General features: G+C 35.5%; 2 protein-coding genes and 1 long non-coding RNA gene across 3 annotated transcripts in view; 1 reads left to right on the forward strand and 2 right to left on the reverse strand.

The window, feature by feature from the left end:
* Nucleotides 1-16,658, forward strand: part of B4 (imaginal disc development protein B4) — a 56,692-nt gene extending 40,034 nt beyond the window's left edge. The window contains exons 3-6 of the mRNA XM_077428278.1: nt 5,932-6,069; nt 9,621-9,799; nt 13,462-13,660; nt 13,771-16,658. Coding sequence (XP_077284404.1) covers nt 5,932-6,069; nt 9,621-9,799; nt 13,462-13,660; nt 13,771-15,959 — 2,705 coding nt within the window. The 3' untranslated portion in view covers nt 15,960-16,658. The remainder of the gene's footprint in view (nt 1-5,931; nt 6,070-9,620; nt 9,800-13,461; nt 13,661-13,770) is intronic.
* LOC143909957 (uncharacterized) overlaps nt 41-21,316 on the reverse strand; it is a 420,033-nt gene continuing 398,757 nt past the window's right edge. The window contains exon 2 of the long non-coding RNA XR_013260423.1: nt 41-2,241. This is a non-coding gene — a long non-coding RNA (uncharacterized LOC143909957). The remainder of the gene's footprint in view (nt 2,242-21,316) is intronic.
* LOC143909958 (stress-associated endoplasmic reticulum protein 2) lies at nt 16,659-19,986 on the reverse strand. Its single transcript, XM_077428281.1, has 3 exons — nt 19,853-19,986; nt 18,393-18,522; nt 16,659-18,314 (listed from the first exon to the last, which is right to left on the reverse strand). The coding sequence occupies exons 2-3, from the start codon at nt 18,477-18,479 to the stop codon at nt 18,207-18,209; spliced, it is 195 nt and encodes a 64-aa protein (XP_077284407.1). The 5' UTR covers nt 18,480-18,522; nt 19,853-19,986; the 3' UTR covers nt 16,659-18,206.

The following is a 21,316-nucleotide window of genomic DNA, read 5'->3' on the forward strand; positions in this document are numbered from 1 at the left end:
TTTCGCAGGACCCTTTCCTGTGAAGAGTGGTTGCAATAAGAATTCTAAGATAATTAAGGGTTACGTTTGTGTCTTTGTGTGTTTTTCCAGTAAGGCAGTTCACTTGGAACTTGTCGGAGACTTAACGAGTTCAAATTTCTTAAATTGTTTAAGAAGATTCGTAGCCAGACGTGGCAGGCCCAATACGATATATTCCGACAATGCTACTAATTTTGTCGGTGCAAGTCGTGAACTCGTTAATTTAGTAAAATTAATTTACGAACGTCCTCATGAGGAGAAGCTACTACGGTATGTAGCCTCCGAAGGGATTCGTTGGAAGTTTAACCCGCCAAGGGCGCCTCACATGGGAGGGCTGTGGGAAGCAGCGGTTAAATCCATGAAGATTCATTTAAACAAGGTGTTAAAGGCCACCACCTTAAATTTCGAATCATTTTGTACGGTATTGACTCAAATAGAAGCTTGCATGAATTCCCGTCCTCTTAGTCCCTTGTCTTCGGATCCACTAGACCTTTTACCCCTCACACCTGGACATTTCTTAATTGGCAGATCCTTACTCGCTCTTCCAATGGAGGTTAAATATAACACTAATGTCCATGCCAATCTGCTTCAGATACAATTGACCACAGCAGCATTTTGGAAACGTTGGTCGGCGGAATATTTACATTCTTTGCAGTTACGACACAAATGGAAGAAGGACTCGAGCAACAATCTGAGTGTGGGTCAAATGGTCCTGTTAAAGGAGGAACACATGCTGCCAACCCGATGGGTCTTGGGTCGAGTCACTAAATTGTATCCCGGACCAGATGGCAGAGTTCGAGTCGTCGACGTCTTTACTGCCAGCGGAGAGTTTCGTCGGTCCAGTCATCTAGTGGCGCCATTGCCGATTCTACCACAAGGACCACTTGACAGGAAGGAAGATCAGCAAGAGGGAGGAGAAACAGCAGCTTCAATTCCGTCAACTTCGGTAGCTTAGTTTAACCCGAAGACACTACCCCCAACTCATATTACTTATTAGATGTAATCATGAGTTTAAATCAGTCAATGTTAATAGTAGTACTCCGTAATTCACTTTAATTGTGTTGTGTGTATAATTTAAGCTATTTTCATTTTAACATTCGGCAGTATATATCTCCGAATTTAATCTAATCATTTTGTCTTTATAATATAAGACTTGTCTCATGTCATCACTCGGAAGGATTATATCCGAGTTTAAAATAAACTGTTCAAATTTGACAGTTAAAATTAGATTCATGATTTGTTAATGTTAGTCTCCAAGCCACACTTAATGGAGCATCTTAAATTATTTCATGTCTACTTAATTATAACCTGCCGGGAGTCATCCGCAGGTCTTATGTTTCTTGTTATGAAAACATAAGTTAACTCTTACTGTTTATAGTATTTATGTGAATCATAGAATAAGTAAATATTATAATACTGAACATTTCGATGTAACGTAGAGACATCTATAATCATAGTTCGCCTTCATTTCCTGCTTGTAGGAATGAATGAATGACTTTCCAATTTACTTTTAATTTAGCAATGTTTGTGCTACTTGTTGATGAAATCAAGTTAACTTAGGAGCATTACACTCACTAATCAAGTTTAGTTGATCGGTAATAGCTGATCTGTCTTGACAACTGTAACAGTGTCAACATTGTATTGTCTAAGTTAACATCAAGATGAGGAATGCTTAAGTTTTAAACCATATACAGTCCACTCTCTCTTCTTTAAAGTAAACTTATCTTGTAATGCTTATTCACAGCTTCAAAGGAGATTTCAAAAATTTTAATGTAAAGAGAAACAACATTCACCAGAGGTATACCTATAAGTTGAAATATTACTGAACCAATAAATTGATTTTATCCTCACACTGGATGAGGCAAAGGTTTCATTATTCACCCTCTATTTAATTATTTTAAGAGCTATGATTTATTGTAAACGACTCGTCAGTAATGCTGTAACTCTGTAGAATAACTGTATTGTTCAACAGTTTTCCTATGTGGGACTATGTTCCGACTTTTGTAATGACGTGTGGCAAACAGTCTTATTAACTGATTGTCGATTGGCATTATTGACGAGTTGGCATTAGTGTCGGCCCAAGCGGAAATACGCGACGGTCGACAGAGTTCGAGCAGACGGCGTACGGACAACTTGTGTTCCGTACGCTCCGCTGAACCACCACGTGCAAATTTTACATTTCAATAAACTACATCAAACCATTATCGAAGTCTTTTCCAATATCTATGATTAAATGAATAACAGCCACAGGGACATCTATGGTCATTTTTTTGCAGCATTCTCTAATCAGCGAAAATAGAGATGCTGAATAACTCAAATTTTCGCGAAAGGGTTGGGACGGAGTTGCTAATTTGTTGGAGCCGTTGCACTGAAACCAGATAAATTCACAAACGTTGATAAAAAACGATCGACGTTGGTGTCACATATCCAAGGTTTGGCCAACAGCATCCGGGATAGAACCCGTGATCACAGAATTTAATGCATTAAATGCTAAACATTGATCTATTTTGCTGGTTAACTAAAGATAGGCGTTCGGTCGATGCTTTTTATACAAAAAATGGTTCACTATTGTAAATAACTATTGTCAACCATGATTTTTTACTTTCCAGCTTTGCACACTAATAGAGCGGTCTATTGTTATTTGAAAAGCATCCAGCCAACGCCGAAGACATAACGACGGGTCGGATGGTAATTAGGGCATAAATGAAAAACTGGTCACTTCAGAGGCCGAACTGGGCAATTGCTTTGTATTTTTCAGGGAATTATTAGAATTTGGTCTCGTAATTCAGCGATTTGTATAATAAAAATAATGCTGCAATGTTGGTAATTGGCCAGGAAGGCACATCGGGGTCACCTGTAAGCCCTTCCTGGTATATATGTAAAAAATAAATAACTAAACTTAGGCTAGGGATCGGGGCACTATTGTTAATTTCTTATAAGCTTTTTTGCTATCTTCATTTGAACACCGATGGAACGGCCTATTGTTATTTACTGCCCCGGTGAGTAGTCGAAGTCTAGTCATACGTAGGGGTAGGACCGGAAGCGTGCTTTTTCCAGGAATCAGGGCGTTTTGGGTCTATTTACAAAGCTAGAGTGCAAAAATAAAAAGGTTCGTCATAAAAATGAACAAAGCACCGGGAACAATTAACAATGAACGGCAAGCTTCCGATCCTACCTCTAGTCATAAGTAGACTACGGATACAGACTTTGCTTTTTCCAGGAATCGGGGCGGTTTGGCTCTATTTATAAAGCTAGAAAAAAGGTTCGGCGAACCTTTAACAAAGCATTTACAACAATTGAACAATAAACGACGTGATGTGGATCCGGCCACTAGTCATTTCCAATTGTTTTTTTCCACATAAAATCTACGGAAAGGCAGCTGCTTCGTCCAACAGTGCTTCGTCTCATCTCCGTATCGATAGGCAAATCAAATCGCCGGAACAAAAGAAGCTGGACCCGTCTTCGTGGGCCAGATGTTGCGCAAGAAGGCCGATCCGCGTTTCGGAATTAGCCGGTGCGGTGCGGTGTTCGTGAATTATGACCACCTAGCACAGCACATACACGCAGCAGTGCAAAGCGAGCGAAGGGTATATACCAGATACTGTATACACACACTATGCTCGTACATAGAGCCTGTCGAGGGAGAGAGAACGAGCGAGCGGGCAGGCCGTTTGGCGGGCGACCGGGTTCGATGACTCTCAGGGGGTCAGGGGCCTCGAATGCGGGCCCGCAGCCCCCCCTGAGGACCGGCCCGCCCGCGAAACCTGAAGAAACAGAGAGAAACACCCGCGGGATCTGCACTGTCACGCCGTTTGCGGTGATCGCTCAATCGATAAACGGTCATCTGATCCCGAACGTGCCGAATTCGAACCAAACCTCGAGCTGAACCTCCGATGCAACGGTGCCGATTGCTCCATGTCAATTTATAATCCAGAGTCGATGATTTTTCTGCGCTGGAATAGCGACTGTGGTGGGTGGTAGTTTTACTTTTGATGTCTCGAACTCGGACGCTGGTGAGGTCGTCCTCTCTGGTGGAATGCGTCAGATTGTTTATGGGGTTTGAACCCATAACCTATTAGGTTATGGGTTCAAATCCCGGCCGGAATTGAAAATTTTATTCGATTTTCTCGATGATTACGAGTGCGTTTATCGCTGTCGGTAGTATCTGGATGGTTATTAAATCCAGATCGGCTGTCACCTTTTTGTACAAGGCTTTTATTATTACAAGCCTATTCTATACTTCACTTCGCTAACGATTCAGTATTTTTCCCTACAAACTTCCGATCGTTTTGAAACTTTGCCAATTTGGGCGGTTTGGTCAACGATGGAAATTTAAATCTTTTCTGATAGTTCGATCGTGAAAAATAATCGTAATAGACACGTTTAAAAATGCTACAATTTTGACCATCTTGACGCCTAATGGTAAGTTGCCGTATTTATCTGCCTGTCTGCCGCCCTCTCGCTTTGTCAGATTTTAATTGTTTAAACGCCTATAACTTAATCTTTTTCACACTATATCTTGTAAAATTTGCATTATAGGCTCTCATTATTAGTTTCACCAAATGCAATTGCAAGACGTATCTTCCTAAACTCTTCCGATCGTATGGAAACTTTGCCAACTTGTGAGGTTTGGCCCCCGATAGAAATTTCAATTGTGCTCGCTAGTCGATAGTGAAATATAATCTTAATCAACATGTTTAAAAATGTAAAAATTTTGGATTTATTTTACATAGATATACATATACCAGGAAGGCCTAACAGGTAAACCCCAATGTGCCTTCCTAGCCAATTACAAACATTGCAGCATTTTTTATTACATAAATCGCTGAATTTTGAGATGCTGAACAACACGAAATTAACTATTAATTAAATACTGAATTAATCTATAGAGACATATGTATATGGATTTAGACTTGTACATAATATTGTTCATAAATCAAATTCAGATATTGGTGACATAGTGGGTAGAATGGTTTTTGCCAATTTGATGGTGGGACCGTTTTAACAATGTAATCAGATACATTGGCAAACTCTGAGAGGAAACGATCGACGTGGAGTCACAAATATCCAAGTCTGACTAGCAGCATTAAAGATTAGCACGAGATCGAACCTGTTAACCTCTCGGGACTAAACATAAACGCAACCACCGAGCCATTCTGTTATGTATGTATGTATGTACATATGTGAAAAATAATATTAAAAAAGGAAAAAGTGAAAAGTTTCATATACAGTCAAACCTCTTATGCGGTTTTCTGAGATGTTTTCCTACATATTATACATATAAATACCATCAAGATCAGTGGCTATTAAAAAAGACCGAACATGTATTGTGAGCATAATATACGAACAATTCTTCGAATTTTTGAATTCGGTACTTTAAATTAGAATTCAGGTTGTATTTTTAGAAACTTTTTATTAGCTTCACTCTGCTAGTTCAGTGACTTTCCTGCCCGTCAAAAGTTGTAATCTGATTTTGAACCACTTCCACTCTTCAGGTCGCTTTGATATCCTACCGACATGGAGGAGTTTAATCATTAACGAACTCATTAAAAAATACATCGGAATCATGTGTCAGATTGAAGCGATGAGAGCTATTTATCCAAACACGTCTTTCTACCACCCCTTCACAACTCACAGGCTTAAAGTTAAACATTTACTTATTTCACTGTTATTTATTACGCATATGTATTCGGGTTGGGCAGTCACGTCTGAATGCATCATGCTGGTGTGATATCAGACGGTGAGAGTGATTTAATTAGGGGGTGAATTTTGAAATGCTGGTAACCTTCGAATTTTTAAAGTATGTATGCGTCACCGTGGTTTCACTTTCCTCGCCAGTTATCGTTGACTCCGGTTAAACCTGCTTTTGAGGGATTTTCTCAGAATTTAATTTATGGCCGTCGTCTGTTCCAGGTTGGTTTGCCGTCGTGGGCGGAAGCGGCTGCACCAGTGCCAAGACCTTCAGCACCCTGGCCGAGCTGGTCAGGGCGAGGGTGCCTTGCTTCTTACCGGCTGCTGCCCTGCCAGCGTACCTCCTGCAAAGAGATCCAGGCAAGTACATTTTTTACCAGCTTTTTATTCATTTCAATAACTGTGTGTATGTATGTACATGGCGCAATATTTGTGAGCTGATTTTGAACTGCTTCTACTCTTCCGATCGCTTTGCTATTTTACCGACGTATGGGGGCTAGCTCAAATTAAAGTAAGCAAATGTCTTCGATATAACATAAACATATAATTTCTCCGCCTTCCGAATTTGAATCACTTTCATATGATATGAGATTGAAAAGAATGAATCTTTCCATGCTGGAGGCGAGAAGAATGATAGGTGATCTAATTGAAGTGTATAAAATTATAAATAGCCATTGCAATATTGTCCTAAGAGAAACCTCGTTACGGTTAACAATAACACTGATCTGAGAGGTCATACTCTCAGACTCAAAAAAGGTATTTATTTCTAAATAACTAGAAAATCCTTCTTGTTGTATAAAATTATAAATAGCCATTACAATATTGTCCTAAGATAAACCTCGGTACGGTTAACAATAACACTGATCTGAGAGGTCATACTCTCAGACTCCAAAAAGATATTTATTTCTAAATAATTAGAAAATCCTTCTTTTCGAATAGAGTGGCTAAATGTTGCTGTAGTCTATACAAAGAATTAGTAACTTTTAAAATAAGCTTGCAAGTAACCATTTTAAAAATAAGCTTGATGATTCCCTACAAAAGTGTTTTTGTCGTTCTTCCTTTTTGTCAGTATTTTGTATGTCCTCTTCTTTTCTTGATTGTTTATTTTATTTTTTTTATTATATTTTGAGTTATTTATATTTATTTTTGGTTTTCTTTGTTTTTTTTTTTATCTTATTTGATATTTTTAATTTTGTATAACTTTATGTATTAACAAACCCCTTGGGTCCATCGGCTATGCCGCCTTTCTTAAGTATTCTTAAATAAAATAAATAAATAACGCACGAGGAATTCAATCATTAATGAAATCATCAAAATCGACTGTCAGATCTACTCGATGACAGCTGGCTATTAGATGCGCCTTCGCGCCGCCCCTAGCTAACTTCACAGGTTACATTGTATGTAGTTACAGTTACAGTTTTCACACTATCTCATATAAACAGATACAGATCTTAACGTACATATGTACGTATATGAGGCTCATAAAATATATGTATTTTAATGAAAATAACCCATTCAACTGTGCCAAATGTTGACACAAAGGTATTTTATATTCATTATATGAATTTACGTACTAGGTACAATATACATATATGTATGTATGTACGTAGTGTCATTTCTGGAATTCCGCACCCATCTAGGAAGTGAAATGACATTTTTCTGCTACGGCTAGTTCATTTTCAGTATTATTATGGGCAACAAACGTCATTTATAGAAGGTCTCTATTTTACAAGTGCCAACCTATCAAGATAATCAAATAAAATATCCGCAATAAAATGCAAGTTCCAGTGCGAAACTATAATTGGAAAAGCTTTTACGTTGTCGTTGACCCGTTATGGCCATTGTGGTCTCCGAGTTGTTCGACACATTGCAAAATTGCCAGCTGCAGTTCCTTATTTAAAATATGGTGATTTTGACGTCATTTTTATTTTATTAATCGGCGTTGAATTAATTGCGCCTAATATTACGTTCAGCTTTAATTTTTTTGCAAATTTCGTGTTCAAACTTTATCATGGGCTTGTGTTAAATTTTCGCGCAAGGATGCAGAGGTGTTATAAATTATTTTGATTGGACGGGTATTATTTACTTTCGGCATAATTCATTGTTTAGAAGACAGAGACTTCGCAATGTCATTTACAGTCAACATGTGATTGTTTATTTCACATGACAGGACAGAAATGGAAATTGTAACGAATCAAAACGATATATAACATTAAAATTTTATTTCTAATTAACAATTGATATTTGTGATTATATAATTTACTCCGAATTGTAATTGCAATAACTTAACGAGTCGAAGTTATAAAAATATTATAGATTTCACGTACTGGAGCTACATATGTGCTTATGTACATACATATGTACATATGTAACTTACATATGGTTTGTTCGCGTTCATTCCACCATTACCCATTTTACTGGCAATATACTAACTATATTGTGATAACTTTGATTTTTAGATTTTAAAATGCTTTTTATTATTACTAAATTACGTTCACAATACATCTTATTTTAATAGCTATTGATCTACTGATCATTTGCTATTTTACAATTTTTTTTTTGGTTAGTAATTATAGTTTTATATTATTCTAATGTTAATGTACAGCACAATATGAAAAAGAGCTCAAAAACCTATTGACGATTCTTAATAATTGTTATATTAAAAAAGTATGTCTTCATACCAAAAGACTTAAATTATAACTGACACATTAAAATATGTTGTATTTTATACGATTTAATACATATCTTGAATTAAAGAGATATTCCATTTTAGCTTAATTTTTTATTTGAAATATATTATTGCACTTTCGCTATTATTTATGTACTAATATAGTCTTCGGCGCAATGCAATAAGTGAACAATGTTGAAAATTAAGAGATGAGCGTTTTGATAATAAATAACTATGGAGTTGCATAACTTTTGTCGGTCTCCGTGACGAGCCAGAATGTTAAATTACAGAAAACACAAATATCGGAAGGCAAAGATCGAAAATCGAAAGATCTTAAGTCGAAAGATCAAAAAAAAGGGTGCATGGTAAACGGTACATACTCACTTAATTTGCGCGAGCAGGATACAACAGGAACAAGAGGAACAGGCTTTTCCTCCCGTATTCTGCGCGCGCACATTAATTCATTAATTAATGTATTACCCTTTTTTTATCTCCGATATTTGTGTTTTCTGTAATTTAACATTCTGGCTCGTCACGTAGACCCGAAACTGTTTAAATTCTTTTAGCAAAAGGAGACGAAAATTTTATTTTGGATGTATTGCCTATAATTCAAGGCTATTCAAGTTTAATTTACAATACGTATTTTATTTACTTTTACTAGGATTTGAACTCTGAACCGTATCAAAGTGGGGTATCGTCGTAGTTGTATTATTTACAAGAATATTAAATTGCAGCGTTTTGAAAGGGTATTTACGAAATGAGAAGTTTAACGAATTGTATAAGCGGGTGTTCTCTTCCATGTAATCGCAATTTGCTGAAACGTTTGACCGAAGCATCCGAGCAGGAAGATGCAGGCTGCTCGATCGTGCATAACGGGCATCTGCTTACTCCGAAAGATCTGCTTACCTCTTGTCGTCTTCGCCGATCAGATATCGATGTCGATTCATGGCACGATCGGAACGCTCCTCAAACGGAATAACAATAATTGCTCTTCGAGCGAAACGGAAAGGGGTCGGTTCTTTGGATGATGAGAACAGCAAAGTCGGATTGACGAGACAACACCGAGAATAATTACCGGTGTCATGCTTTCACTTTTGATCGGTCGTTTCATGCAGTTGGCACGCTATTCTTTCCCATTGTCATCGCCGATCGTCGATCGAATGTTTAATTGGTGCCGAATTTCATATTGCGAAACTGACTGGTACCCATTCCGAACTAACACCGAGATGTTTGCTGTTTTCAGATGGAGAAAAATGGTCTTATGTGAAGGGCAGCGCTCGCGGTGGAACACCATTGAGATTGGCCGGTGTCTTCGAAGAGGCTCCGAGGGGTCGAGGAATCAGAGGCGGCACTCCATCATCTCCAGCGTCTCCATCCTCACCTCCGCAACGATATGCTCAACTTGTAGATCCAAACATGACGGTAAGATTGTGGAATCGCCTCCTTTTCTAGAGATAAAAACACTGTATAGATGGAATTGAATTTAAATACAAGTCACGGTCAGGATAGTATTAACCCTTTGCACTCGAAGATTTTTTAGGTGTTAATACCGTAAACTCGAAGCAGTTTTCAGTAATTTTGTTTTTTTTTTTTAATATTTTTATAATTTATATTTTAAAAACATATATTTTTAATTTTACCGACAAAAACACGTACAAATGTTTAATAGAATAGAATTGCTATAAAAATTATTTATTATTTTTTTTTTTAAATAATTGAACAATGTAGAAAATATTTGCAAAGAACACCCATAATTCGAAAATTTATGTTTCTTCTAGAAAAAATAATGACGATTTCTTGCCAGTAGAGCGTTCGAAACACAAAACAAATAACCCAATGCCTGTAACACTGTGCATTGATGGCAAATGGCTTATGATTAGTCACCGGACCCAGAAGGTGCCGCGTATTGTTCAAAGGTTGTAAATGCATTGTTAAAGGTTTGCCGAACCTTTTTTACAAAGGATTTACAACAATGGAACAATGGATAGCACTGTGACTATCCGGTGTCTACTTATGATATTAACTTATTATGCATTCATGCTAAAATTATCTTTGTTATCAATATATAATGGAAATTCAAAGATTTAGAGTAACCAATAAAAGTATAAATGACACTAATGTAATATACTCGAATGCCACCGCAGTGGCGGCATTCGAGTAAAGGTCTGTTTATACCTATCCAGCACGACCCGTATCCTGCAGGTGTCATGCAATTGCGGATAGTATTCTTTGGTACATTCTATATGGACGCGCATGAATGCGTAAATGCGCATGCGCGAATGGAGTATGAATACGTCCATATAATGTACCAAAGAATACTATCCGCACTTGCATGACACCTGCAGGATACGGGTCGTGCTGGATAGGTATGAACATACCTTAATACGGCAAACGTCAATGCCGCCAGTATGGCGGCATTCGAGTTCAAAGAGTTAAACATAAAATCTCATTACGCTAAACAAGGCAACTGTTTTGTATACGAACTAAAGTTGAATTAAATTCAGTCTTGCATTGACCTATGAACCATTTAAAATATGTATTCAAATTATATTTAAGCAGTAAACAATTACATTTTGCTCAAACCTAGTAGTGTCAAGGTGATTGCAAAAACTTGGGTTTGCACATTGTTATTCGTGCATATATGTAGGTGACTTGGCCGTATTTGGCCTATTGATTATCCGGTTGTTACCTTCTGATGAATTGAATAAGGATTGGCAATGCTTGAGATAAGTCAGACATTCGATATTCAACTTGCAACCAAGTTAGAGTGCTTCGCAATTCGAGTATTGTAGGTATAAATAATTCTTTTCCACTAAAATTTAGGGATGGCTTTCGTCTTAGAGCGTTTAACTTCTGTTTGCATATCGAAAATGTTGAAACTATTGCGCACATTCGTGCTTTGTTGCGTTTCGTTGACGGGTTACGACTCTGGCGCAATATCTCGGGAACTGATTCAAAGGCCGAGAATGTGTCGCAATGTTAACAATTATTATTGGATACTATTTGTTTGATTTGTGAAACGGTAGTCATATCCGTCGAAAGAAACGAAAATCGAGGAGAAAGTCTGCTTCTAAGTTCAACAACGAAGGTTACACATTCATATGTAGTAGGCAATGTAACACAGAGCAAGGCTCAAGGGACGAAACTTACGATTTGATTATTATGAAACACATACCAACATTCGTAGATGCTTAGTGGACATTTCATGCGAAATCCTTCCCCAATTATGGTAGCACATATTTAGCATTGAGAAGCATTACTCGTCGACGACTCCATTGTTTTGGCGCTTTGCGTTCCGAATACTAATTTGGATTCCTTTTGTAAGTTACGAGAATGTCCTTAGTTCGGATCTCAAAGTACCGATAAAAGGACACATTGTTGTTGGTCTCGGTTCCCACACGTTACCCCACAACGGGGACTTATCTGTACAAGAGTAAAAATGCAAGGACGTGGGTGTTTAATGTTTACATGTCGTTTGACTTTATCCTGTTTCGTATTGATGGGTGTACAAAATTTACTTTCAAATACAATTTATTCTTTAAATACCTATAAGCTTTATAGAATTCCATTTAGATTTTAAGCCTTTAAGAGGGTTGTATACCTTAGTTTTGTTGCCGTTCCTTTCTTCGATATATATATTGAGTGAATGCGACAATATATACCAATATATATATATATATATATATATATATATATATATATATATATATATATATATATATATATATATATATATATATATATATATATATATATATATATATATATTGAGTGAATGCGACAGTTGCGCTTCGACCAGGTAATACCTATTTTAAATCGACAAAATCGAGGTTTCGTATTCTCCAGTTTTCTCCTCCGAAACTGGACCAATTAAAAAAAAAATCATCATCGGTATGAGAAAGAAATTTTCTATGTTTGTGTGCTCGTATTTTTTTAAAAATCAACCGTTAAATAAGCACTCTGGACTCTTGTCGTGGGTGTAAAAAAGAGGCGATTTTATAGATGTTTGGCGGCTCCTAGCTCATATAAAAAATATCTAATCAAAAAAAAATAAAAACACAGAAACATGCCTATGGTGGATATCCTTAGCATATTAAAAAATAAATTCTCTAGTGCCATAATTGAGGAAAGGAGAAGTGTAATACGTTTGAATAGACAAGGCGCTGGTGTAGCCCTCTTAAGTTATAAACATATAACATATTTATTAATGTCGAGGGGTTTTGCGTTGTGAAATGAGTAATATAAATATTTGCACGTCTATATAGATAGGCCGCTTAGGGTAATATTGGCTCTTGTATAAATTATTTGGTAATTTATGTGTATTTTATTTTAATTTTTCATATCGAACTTAGGCCTTGATAATGCAAAGTCATTCAAATAATAATGTTAAAGTATGTATGTAAGGCTTGGCCGGAAAATATACTTATCGCAATATTACATCTGAAACGCATCGATTTAAATATGTACATTATTTAATGTGTTGATAAAGCGAATTTGTATGTGGTTTTTTTTGCTCAATGCCCGTTTTATTTATTTGAATTATTTTCAACGGTAGTGACTGCCATTACCATGATTCTAAACTAATAACTGTCTAGTGTCGATAATAAGAACATCAATCGTTACCATATTTGGTACAATGCCAACATTGTGATATGAATATGAATATTTATCAAATAATAAATATTTAAATCAAACAATTTGTAATTAATATGTCAATTGGATAATTATACTAAACTGTTAAATATGTTTTTATGTGCATGTATTATTTTACTATGCATATGTATGTACATCAGTGGCGGCTCGTGAGAATTCATAGAGGGAGGGCTGCATAGATTAATCGGTTTGTAACTAGCTCGTTAACCATACAAGTTATCAAATGCAGACAAAAATAGCATGCATATGTATTATATTGGGAGATTTGCAGCCCTGCAGCCCATATAGAAGAGCTGATGTTCATACATTCAAATTTTGTAGCCGAGTTTAGTAATTTTGTCAATAAGTGTATAACAAAGGTTCATGAACCAATTGTTAATGTTTCAAAAATAAGTCATCATTATTTTTAATAAAAAATATATATTTTTTAGGAATTATATGTGCCGTTGACAACTAAAGGAGAATTTTATCCAATAAACATGGATGCATCAGAAGAAGACCGGGATGGAGTAAATTTGGATAACGGCCTACAGAGATTGTCTGCTCTTTTGAAAAGAGCGCTACCACTCAGGGTGAGGCTAGTAGCTGGACCAGCGTTGCCGCCACCTCTTCATCCAACTCTTACAACAGGTTTGCATACCGTTTCATCTATTTTTCTAAAACAATAGATGTTTGTGTTGTGATTTTAATAATTTGGCGTTTCTTATTTATTTATATTAACAATATTTCTTTCATTTCAGGAACGCTGCTTCTACGTGCTGTAACCACGGAAGCTGTAATTGTGACATGCTCTTTGTCAGATGCTTCGAAAATTCCGACTTTGGCGCTGCTATCTCTCAATACAGACAGGAAATTACAAAGAGCGAATTTAGGTTTCGACAATGAAAAGAAATTACTGTTCTCGCCGAGAGTTCAAAAAGCTCTAACATATTGTCAAATACATGTCGATACATGGATAAGACAAATCACTTTTGCTATGCCGGATTGTCATCCTGAACCGCATTCTCCAAAGTATAAATTGTTAAATAGAAGCCAAAGCGCTGATGATACGGCAGAAAAAGAAGTTCGTTCGATTGATAAAAAACAACAGAATGAAATGAAATTTGAAAAAGAAAGGAAATTTACATTCCAAGGATTCAAAGCTGATGCTTCGAGGCTATTTGGCAAAAGTGATAAGATACTAAAAGATATACCGGATGAAAATGAAGGATCTATTATTTTCATTAGTAAAAACGAATTGGAAAATATGAACTATGACGTTTATAGTGATGAAGAAAGTAAAAAAGAAAGCAAGGAAGAGGAGGTTAAAGAAGTACAACAACAATTTGCAGACGATAGAATGAAAGTTTTTAGAGAAAATAGCTCTGGACATCCGAAATTGTCAAAATGGTTTAAACATTTGAAAATTTTAAAGAGTTCGGAGAGGCTTGCCGAAGAGAAGCGCGATGAGGATATTAAAAAACTTGAAAAATATAAAGAATTCCGAGATCCATTCGATCCATTCAGCGATAAACATTGCTCTATAGAGAGATACCAAGATATGTCCAAATTAATCGAGGACCAATTTGGAGCAATGAGGAGTACCAATAGAGTTGATCAAGCGTCATCGGAAAAATGGCAGTCATATAGAAGTTTGACAACTTCGTCTGATATTGGTGTTGGAATCACGCCTGTTAGAGTTGAACCAAAAAGGGTTCTGACAAAATCTGTTTCAGTGCAAACAGGTATTTTAGACTCTCCTTTTACTGACGACAGAATGTCAGAATTGGGTAGAAAGAAGAATTTGAGCATTGAACAAATAAATTATTATTCTGAAAACGATTCTAGTTTAAAAAAGAAGCAAATATATACTGGAAATTGTGCCAAACGTACTGAAAATTATTCTGGTAAACAAAAAGTATCGAAATTTGAAAGACGTCAAAGAATCAGACCAGATTTAATACCCGAAAAGAGCGATGTTGCCTCATCGGAATCGTTTGATCAAATTCAAAGTTGTGAAGATTTAAATGCTTTTGGCACAGGGTCAAGTTCTAGCGATAAAAATACTCAAGTACAATATAATCAACAATCATTTATAACTGAAAAATTGTGTTCCGAGTTTCACGTCAAAACTAAACGCGTTCTAAGCAAATCTACATCTAATTTGCTTCATGGAAAAGAAAAGAAAGATCAAAATGAAATCCAAAATAGCACTTCTATGCTTAATAGTATAGTAGAGCATAGCATAACACCTATAATAAAAGAACAACTCGATATAATAGATAATGATAAAAAAGAGGATCACAATAAATTAAAACGATCGATCTCTTCAATTCAGAATAGAAAATTACCAGTTATTGAAGATATGCCGTATGGACAAGTAGCTGATGCTATTACCGGACGTAATAACCATGAAAGAAGGGATTCGGAACTTTCGGATAATATTTATGCTGAGATTTGTAGTCCTGATGCAGAGAAAAGCAAGTTTGAATCAGATGATTTAGTGTTTAGCCGAAAAGTCAATATCACAAGACATGAATCTAAACAAACGAAAGAGTCTCAATTTAGACACATAGAAGTAGTTGTGATAGAGAGAAACAGGAAGAACACTCTCGAAAATCTTTTGGAAAATGACTTTATAGATTCGGACTCAGACGAGAAGATATCTGAAAAGGTATCTCATAAATATTCGCCCTTTACCGAATCCGGAGCATTTTCGGCTGGCAACTCTCTGGAGAAAGACAACAAGATTCACGCAATTCGTTTGGAGGTGACACACAACGACTCTGATAGCGATCGAGATAAACCCGAGATGGAAATATTGAAACTGCCCAGCATGCAAGCACTCAAAAATGGGTCATATGTCAAGTTTTGTCAGGGTATTACGGTGTCAGAAAACGTGGCCATTTCTGGAGATAATACCGAGGGAATATACAACACGCTAAAATGACATCAGTGCAATCGTACTGCTTTCATTTGAATGTTTATACAGTTTGACATTGTGATAAGCAAGGTCAATTTTAATATACACACACATGTGTATAGATTTGATTACGTGGAGATAGTTTGTAGTAGTAATTTTGATAAAACAATCATCTAATTAATATCTCTGCCAAATGTGTGTAATTATTTTAACACACGAAACAATATATGAATATTTGTATAGTACTAAATTTTATATGATAATGATTGACATAAAAATCATGACATTGTTTAAGGATTATATATTATAGATTTAGGAAATTGAACTTGCGAAAATGCGTTACTTTGTTTTGCTTTATAGTTTAAAATGACTATGTCAATACACTTGTGGTGCTATGAATGGTGTCTTTATTTCGGATGTTATATAGCTTCAAGCAATATGTATATACGTTGTTATTTAATATCACACTAGCCTAAGAGAAGTTGTAGTATGAAAACGCGATAAAAGTTTTAACAATTTAGATAGTGGTGAGAATTTGTGATTTGTGTATTTTATATCTTTTTCATATCAGAAGACTCTTTTGTTGAACCTACGTATATTTAGATTAATATAAAATTGTATTAGTATTATCAATAAACGTGATATTTCCTTATTGTATATTATAGATGTGTTTAATCAGTTGAATCGCCGATGCACTTATATATTTTGTAAAATAAAATGTTTGGAAACTATATTATTCTTGTTTATTTTATCATTATTGGTAAAGAAACCTTTTGTTACAAGCATAGAAGTAGAATGCATAGAATGGTCATTGTTAACAAAAGTATCGTCTAAAAGCGAGCCATCGAAAAGAGAGACGGAAAGTTAGAAGAGAGACAAGAGAGAGAGAGAGACGAAGTTTAGCAAACAATGAAAAAACTCTGCCGCGCAGAGTTTTTGTAGGAACATTTTTGGAGGCTGAGAGCGATTCTATGCATTCTACTTCTATGGTTACAAGCCTATTCTATGTTTTTTAAACATCTAATATATAATTTCGAAAGAGACTTTGTATGTACATTTGTTTGTTTGGTTCGTAGAATCCGTGACGTTCAATTTAATGAAAAAAAACAAATGAATATTCAAATTAATTTAAATAAAATAAAACTATTCGAATAAATTTAATAAAATTTTTACTATTAGATTAGCCATGTTTAAGCGGTTTATATTACAAATACCGAGCAAAGCCAGGTAAAAACACTACTTTTTTTAAATTCAACATGTGTATTCGGTTTTTCATTCCAAATTGACCTTTTCTCATTTCAAATTGACATTGAAAAGGGGTCAATTTGAAATGAAAAAGGTTTAATTTTTCAAATTGACATTGAAAAGTGTCAATTTGAAATGAAAAAGTGTTGATTTGGAATGAAAAACCTGTATAAGGTAAAAATATAAATATAAAAATAAAAACATTTTTAAATTCATACATGTTGTGTCCCTGAAGCCAAAAATCGAATATGGAAGATTAAAAATAAAATAAAAAGTTCAAAAAATTGAAAATTTATTTTTCATCATTTCACATATATAAGTATATATATTAGACACCAATCGAACATTTTGGAAAAAATTAAACGACTGAAATATAATTTTTTCACATTTGATTCATTTATTTTATAATATATTATTTTCTATAAATATGTGGAGATAAAAATTAATATTTGTCACACAAACCACAATTAGCCAAAATTTAATTCAAAGAAAAACAAAATGTACAGGTTGCAGTAGAAAATTAACAACAGAAATATCCCATTAATATCATGATCAAATATTGAAATTATTATTATTAAAAATCAAGTATGTAAACAAAATGGAGGTTTTCATTTTCCAGCATTAAAATAAGGGTCCAGATAACTTTTCCCACACTTGCACCAAAAAATTTAAGGAAAATGGGATGAGTAAACACCAGCACAGATCACATGCAATATTTGACACATTTGAGCACGCACACACACATACACACACCCGCATGAGACTTTTTCATCTGAAACGGTAATAATGGAATGTAGCCAGAGCCATATATATAAATGGACGAAATTGTCCAATACGAATCTAGTTTGACTATGTTTTATATTCAAGTGAATAGATAATCGAGTTAGCAAAGTAAATTAGTTTAATATCGGGCATCGGCCTCAGTCGTTAGACATGGCTCGGGCTTAAGTAATGGTCTATTCGGTGTGTGTATGTGGTCTAGACATTGACAGATGGTGGTGAAGAGTGCTGAGCGTGTGTTGGATCCGTTTACGCCAACCGGATCGATTGAATTATCTGGAAGACAGCCGAACCGCAAACGACGAAGATGAACAGGGCTAACAACCATGGACCGACTGGATATTGGTCGTCCTTTTGCTGAAAAAATCGTCGATAAATCATTAGAACAACTATTTCATATATGATATTATCTAAAACATAAAGAAAAAAGTATACTTTGGTCGATTTGGGTACGTTTCCCCTCATCGTGATGTTTTTGCTGGCCATCTCATTGGCAATACGCATTCTTTGTTTAGGAGCCATTGTGTCTTTGTAGAGGTTAGTTCTTCAGCACCAAAATGCGATTCTGAAATGATGAAAACATTCATTTTACCACAAATACGTTTGGAACGATGCATATACATATGCGTATACAACATATGTATCGTAGTAGAATTGATCACCGTGTTGATGATATTTAAACAGGTGTACTATCAAGGAAAAGTTATGACTTTGACGGAATTATTAAATACAAAACACAACAATGTCACGAATTTGCAAATTCGATACCGTGTTCGTGTACATAAAAACAAGTTATATCAATAAAAAGGCACACATTTTATATTGCGTCTCACTTTATCGATTATAAAAAATATTATTCTATATTATTTAACGTTATCATACATTTTGCGGTTGATTATTCTCAATCAAATACAATTATATATATATGATTAATCTTAACCAAATACAATAATATACATATATGATAAGTCGTAAGGATACTGGACATTTTCCGAGATAATATGTACGATAACAATTGGGGAATATGTTATCAAGTTTACAGTTCGTATAGAATCTATGAAATTGAAAACACACGCTGAAATATAAATATGTTATAAGTAGTGTATAGAAAAAGTTGAGCAATAAATTTCCTAAGAATGTAATGAGTCACCGGTGAAAGTAATATGATTGGCAAGATTTCAAAATGCGTTGATTGTTTAAAGGTTTATGTACAAATATTATATTGGACCAAGGATTCAATAGTATATATATAATATAGAAAAAAAATTGAGAACATTCTAATATTAGAATTGGTACATTTTTATATATTTTACATAATTTTTTTTTCAGATAAAATGGGCAATCTCATATTTTTATCAACTATTTGGTATCGAATAGTGCAACGTTAAATGTAATATTACTCAAAAATTAGTGCGACAATGAATTAAATGGAACGTACTGATTCAGCTACAACCTACTAAAGTACAATGAAAACGAATCTAGAGAACAGCTAAGATGGAGCGAGATGTTCCATATGCTACGTTTTAAGTTAGAAAATTGATGTGCATCACTCGATTGGAAAATTGCTTTCGCAAACGAATCAAGATTGGTTTATGGAATAGAATGCAAACGCGGCAGACGTCGACGTTCAGATTCAACGAGCTGGAGTATCCTTAGGGGAAGCGGATTTTGCGCGCAAATGCCACACGGTATATAGGACCGTTTGACGTTTGATCTCGATCGAACAGGATACGTCAAAAATGGGGAACATATTGCGGCAAGCGAACATTGGTAAAAGTCTAAAAGGGGAACTATCGTGATTTGGCACGTGCGAAAGTACCCTGGAGATGATGGAGATGATGTATATCGTCAATGGATGAATCAAGAGATCAGTAGAGGAAAATGCGGTAACTCACCGTCGCTAAGCGGGCGACCCGGCCGAAGCTCCACGTCAAGTAAACACGTCGACGTCGAACTCTCGCCAATGTTGCCAGTCGAATTAATCCTGCTAATCGTCGCTGCCAACTCATCTTCGCATTCCCTCACCACTGGCAACATTTGAATTTATGTCAACGCTTTTCACATTTTTAATCTTTATAAATTAAGCCAACATTTTAATACACATAATCTGCGCTGGTTTAGATCAATTAAAGGTCTCATTGAATTATTTTTGGGTTTTTGTATCTTATGTTTTAGTACTTAATAATTACAAGTAGTGTTCCGTCAACTTTTAATCAGTGGAGTAGCTACCGCGCCCGCAGACCCCGCAATGCGGGGGGGGGGGACCTGGGGGGCGCCACGAAGCGCGCCTTTTTCACTGATTTTTTTTTAATTTGTTCAGTAATTTTTTTGAAATAACTTTTTTAAAAAGTTTTCTTATTTTTCAACCTATATGTGTATGTACTATATGTATGCACATACATTATTATACATACATATTTTAAATTCATCCTCAGTGTGTAATTGATCTATGCCAATAGGGCTAGAAGACTGTCGTCATATTTCATCTTTTGGACGTCAGTGCCACTTCAACCTATTTGCTGAGAATTCTCTTATTCTTATATATATTTTTTCAATGTGTAAACAATAAAACAAAATTATATGATTAAAACCAATCAAATTTATAAATTTTTCACTGTCACCATTAGCAGGTGTGGTAATTTTTAAAATTCACCATCAATTACTTTAAACAGATTGTGCACTGCTTGTTGGTCGTCCAGATTAAACTATTAATGCACTTCGATATATAGGTACATATATCGATACGTAAAATAGGTATACATTATTAATTTGGAAAGTTATTTTGCTGTAAGTAAATAATATGAATATATGGGGGGGCAACAGGAATTCACGCTACGCCACTGACTTTTAAGTTTCATATTACATTCTTCATACGATTATACTACCAATTTGTATTCATTTCATTTATTCTTGGCTAACGAACCGATTGTGGACAATAATAATAATTTGCAAGTTGTAAATTTTGGTAGAAAAGGCCCATTTTGGAGGCCCCAAGCGCCCGCTTATTTTCGTGTATGGGGCGTCCATACACAAGATATCAACTAACGATATTTACTGAATCTATTAAATACCGTGCGTTCGAACGCAATGCTCTCATGCGTTCGATTCGCGGTATTTACTAGACCTAGTAAATATCGTTAGTTGATATCTTGTGTGTGGACGGCGCCTATGATAAACCGGTTCGGTGAATATTAGTCAAATGTGAACCGGTCACAGGACAACCGGTCGCTCTAGATCGGTCACACGTGATCATCCGTCACACTAAAACTGGTCACGAAAAAACTGGTCACACCCAAAAATTAAAAATTGGTCGAATTTTTGGTTTTGACCAGTTTTTTCGTGACTAATTTTCGGGTGTG

This window comes from Arctopsyche grandis, chromosome 3, assembly GCF_051622035.1.
Source record: "Arctopsyche grandis isolate Sample6627 chromosome 3, ASM5162203v2, whole genome shotgun sequence".
NCBI lineage: Eukaryota > Metazoa > Arthropoda > Insecta > Trichoptera > Hydropsychidae > Arctopsyche > Arctopsyche grandis.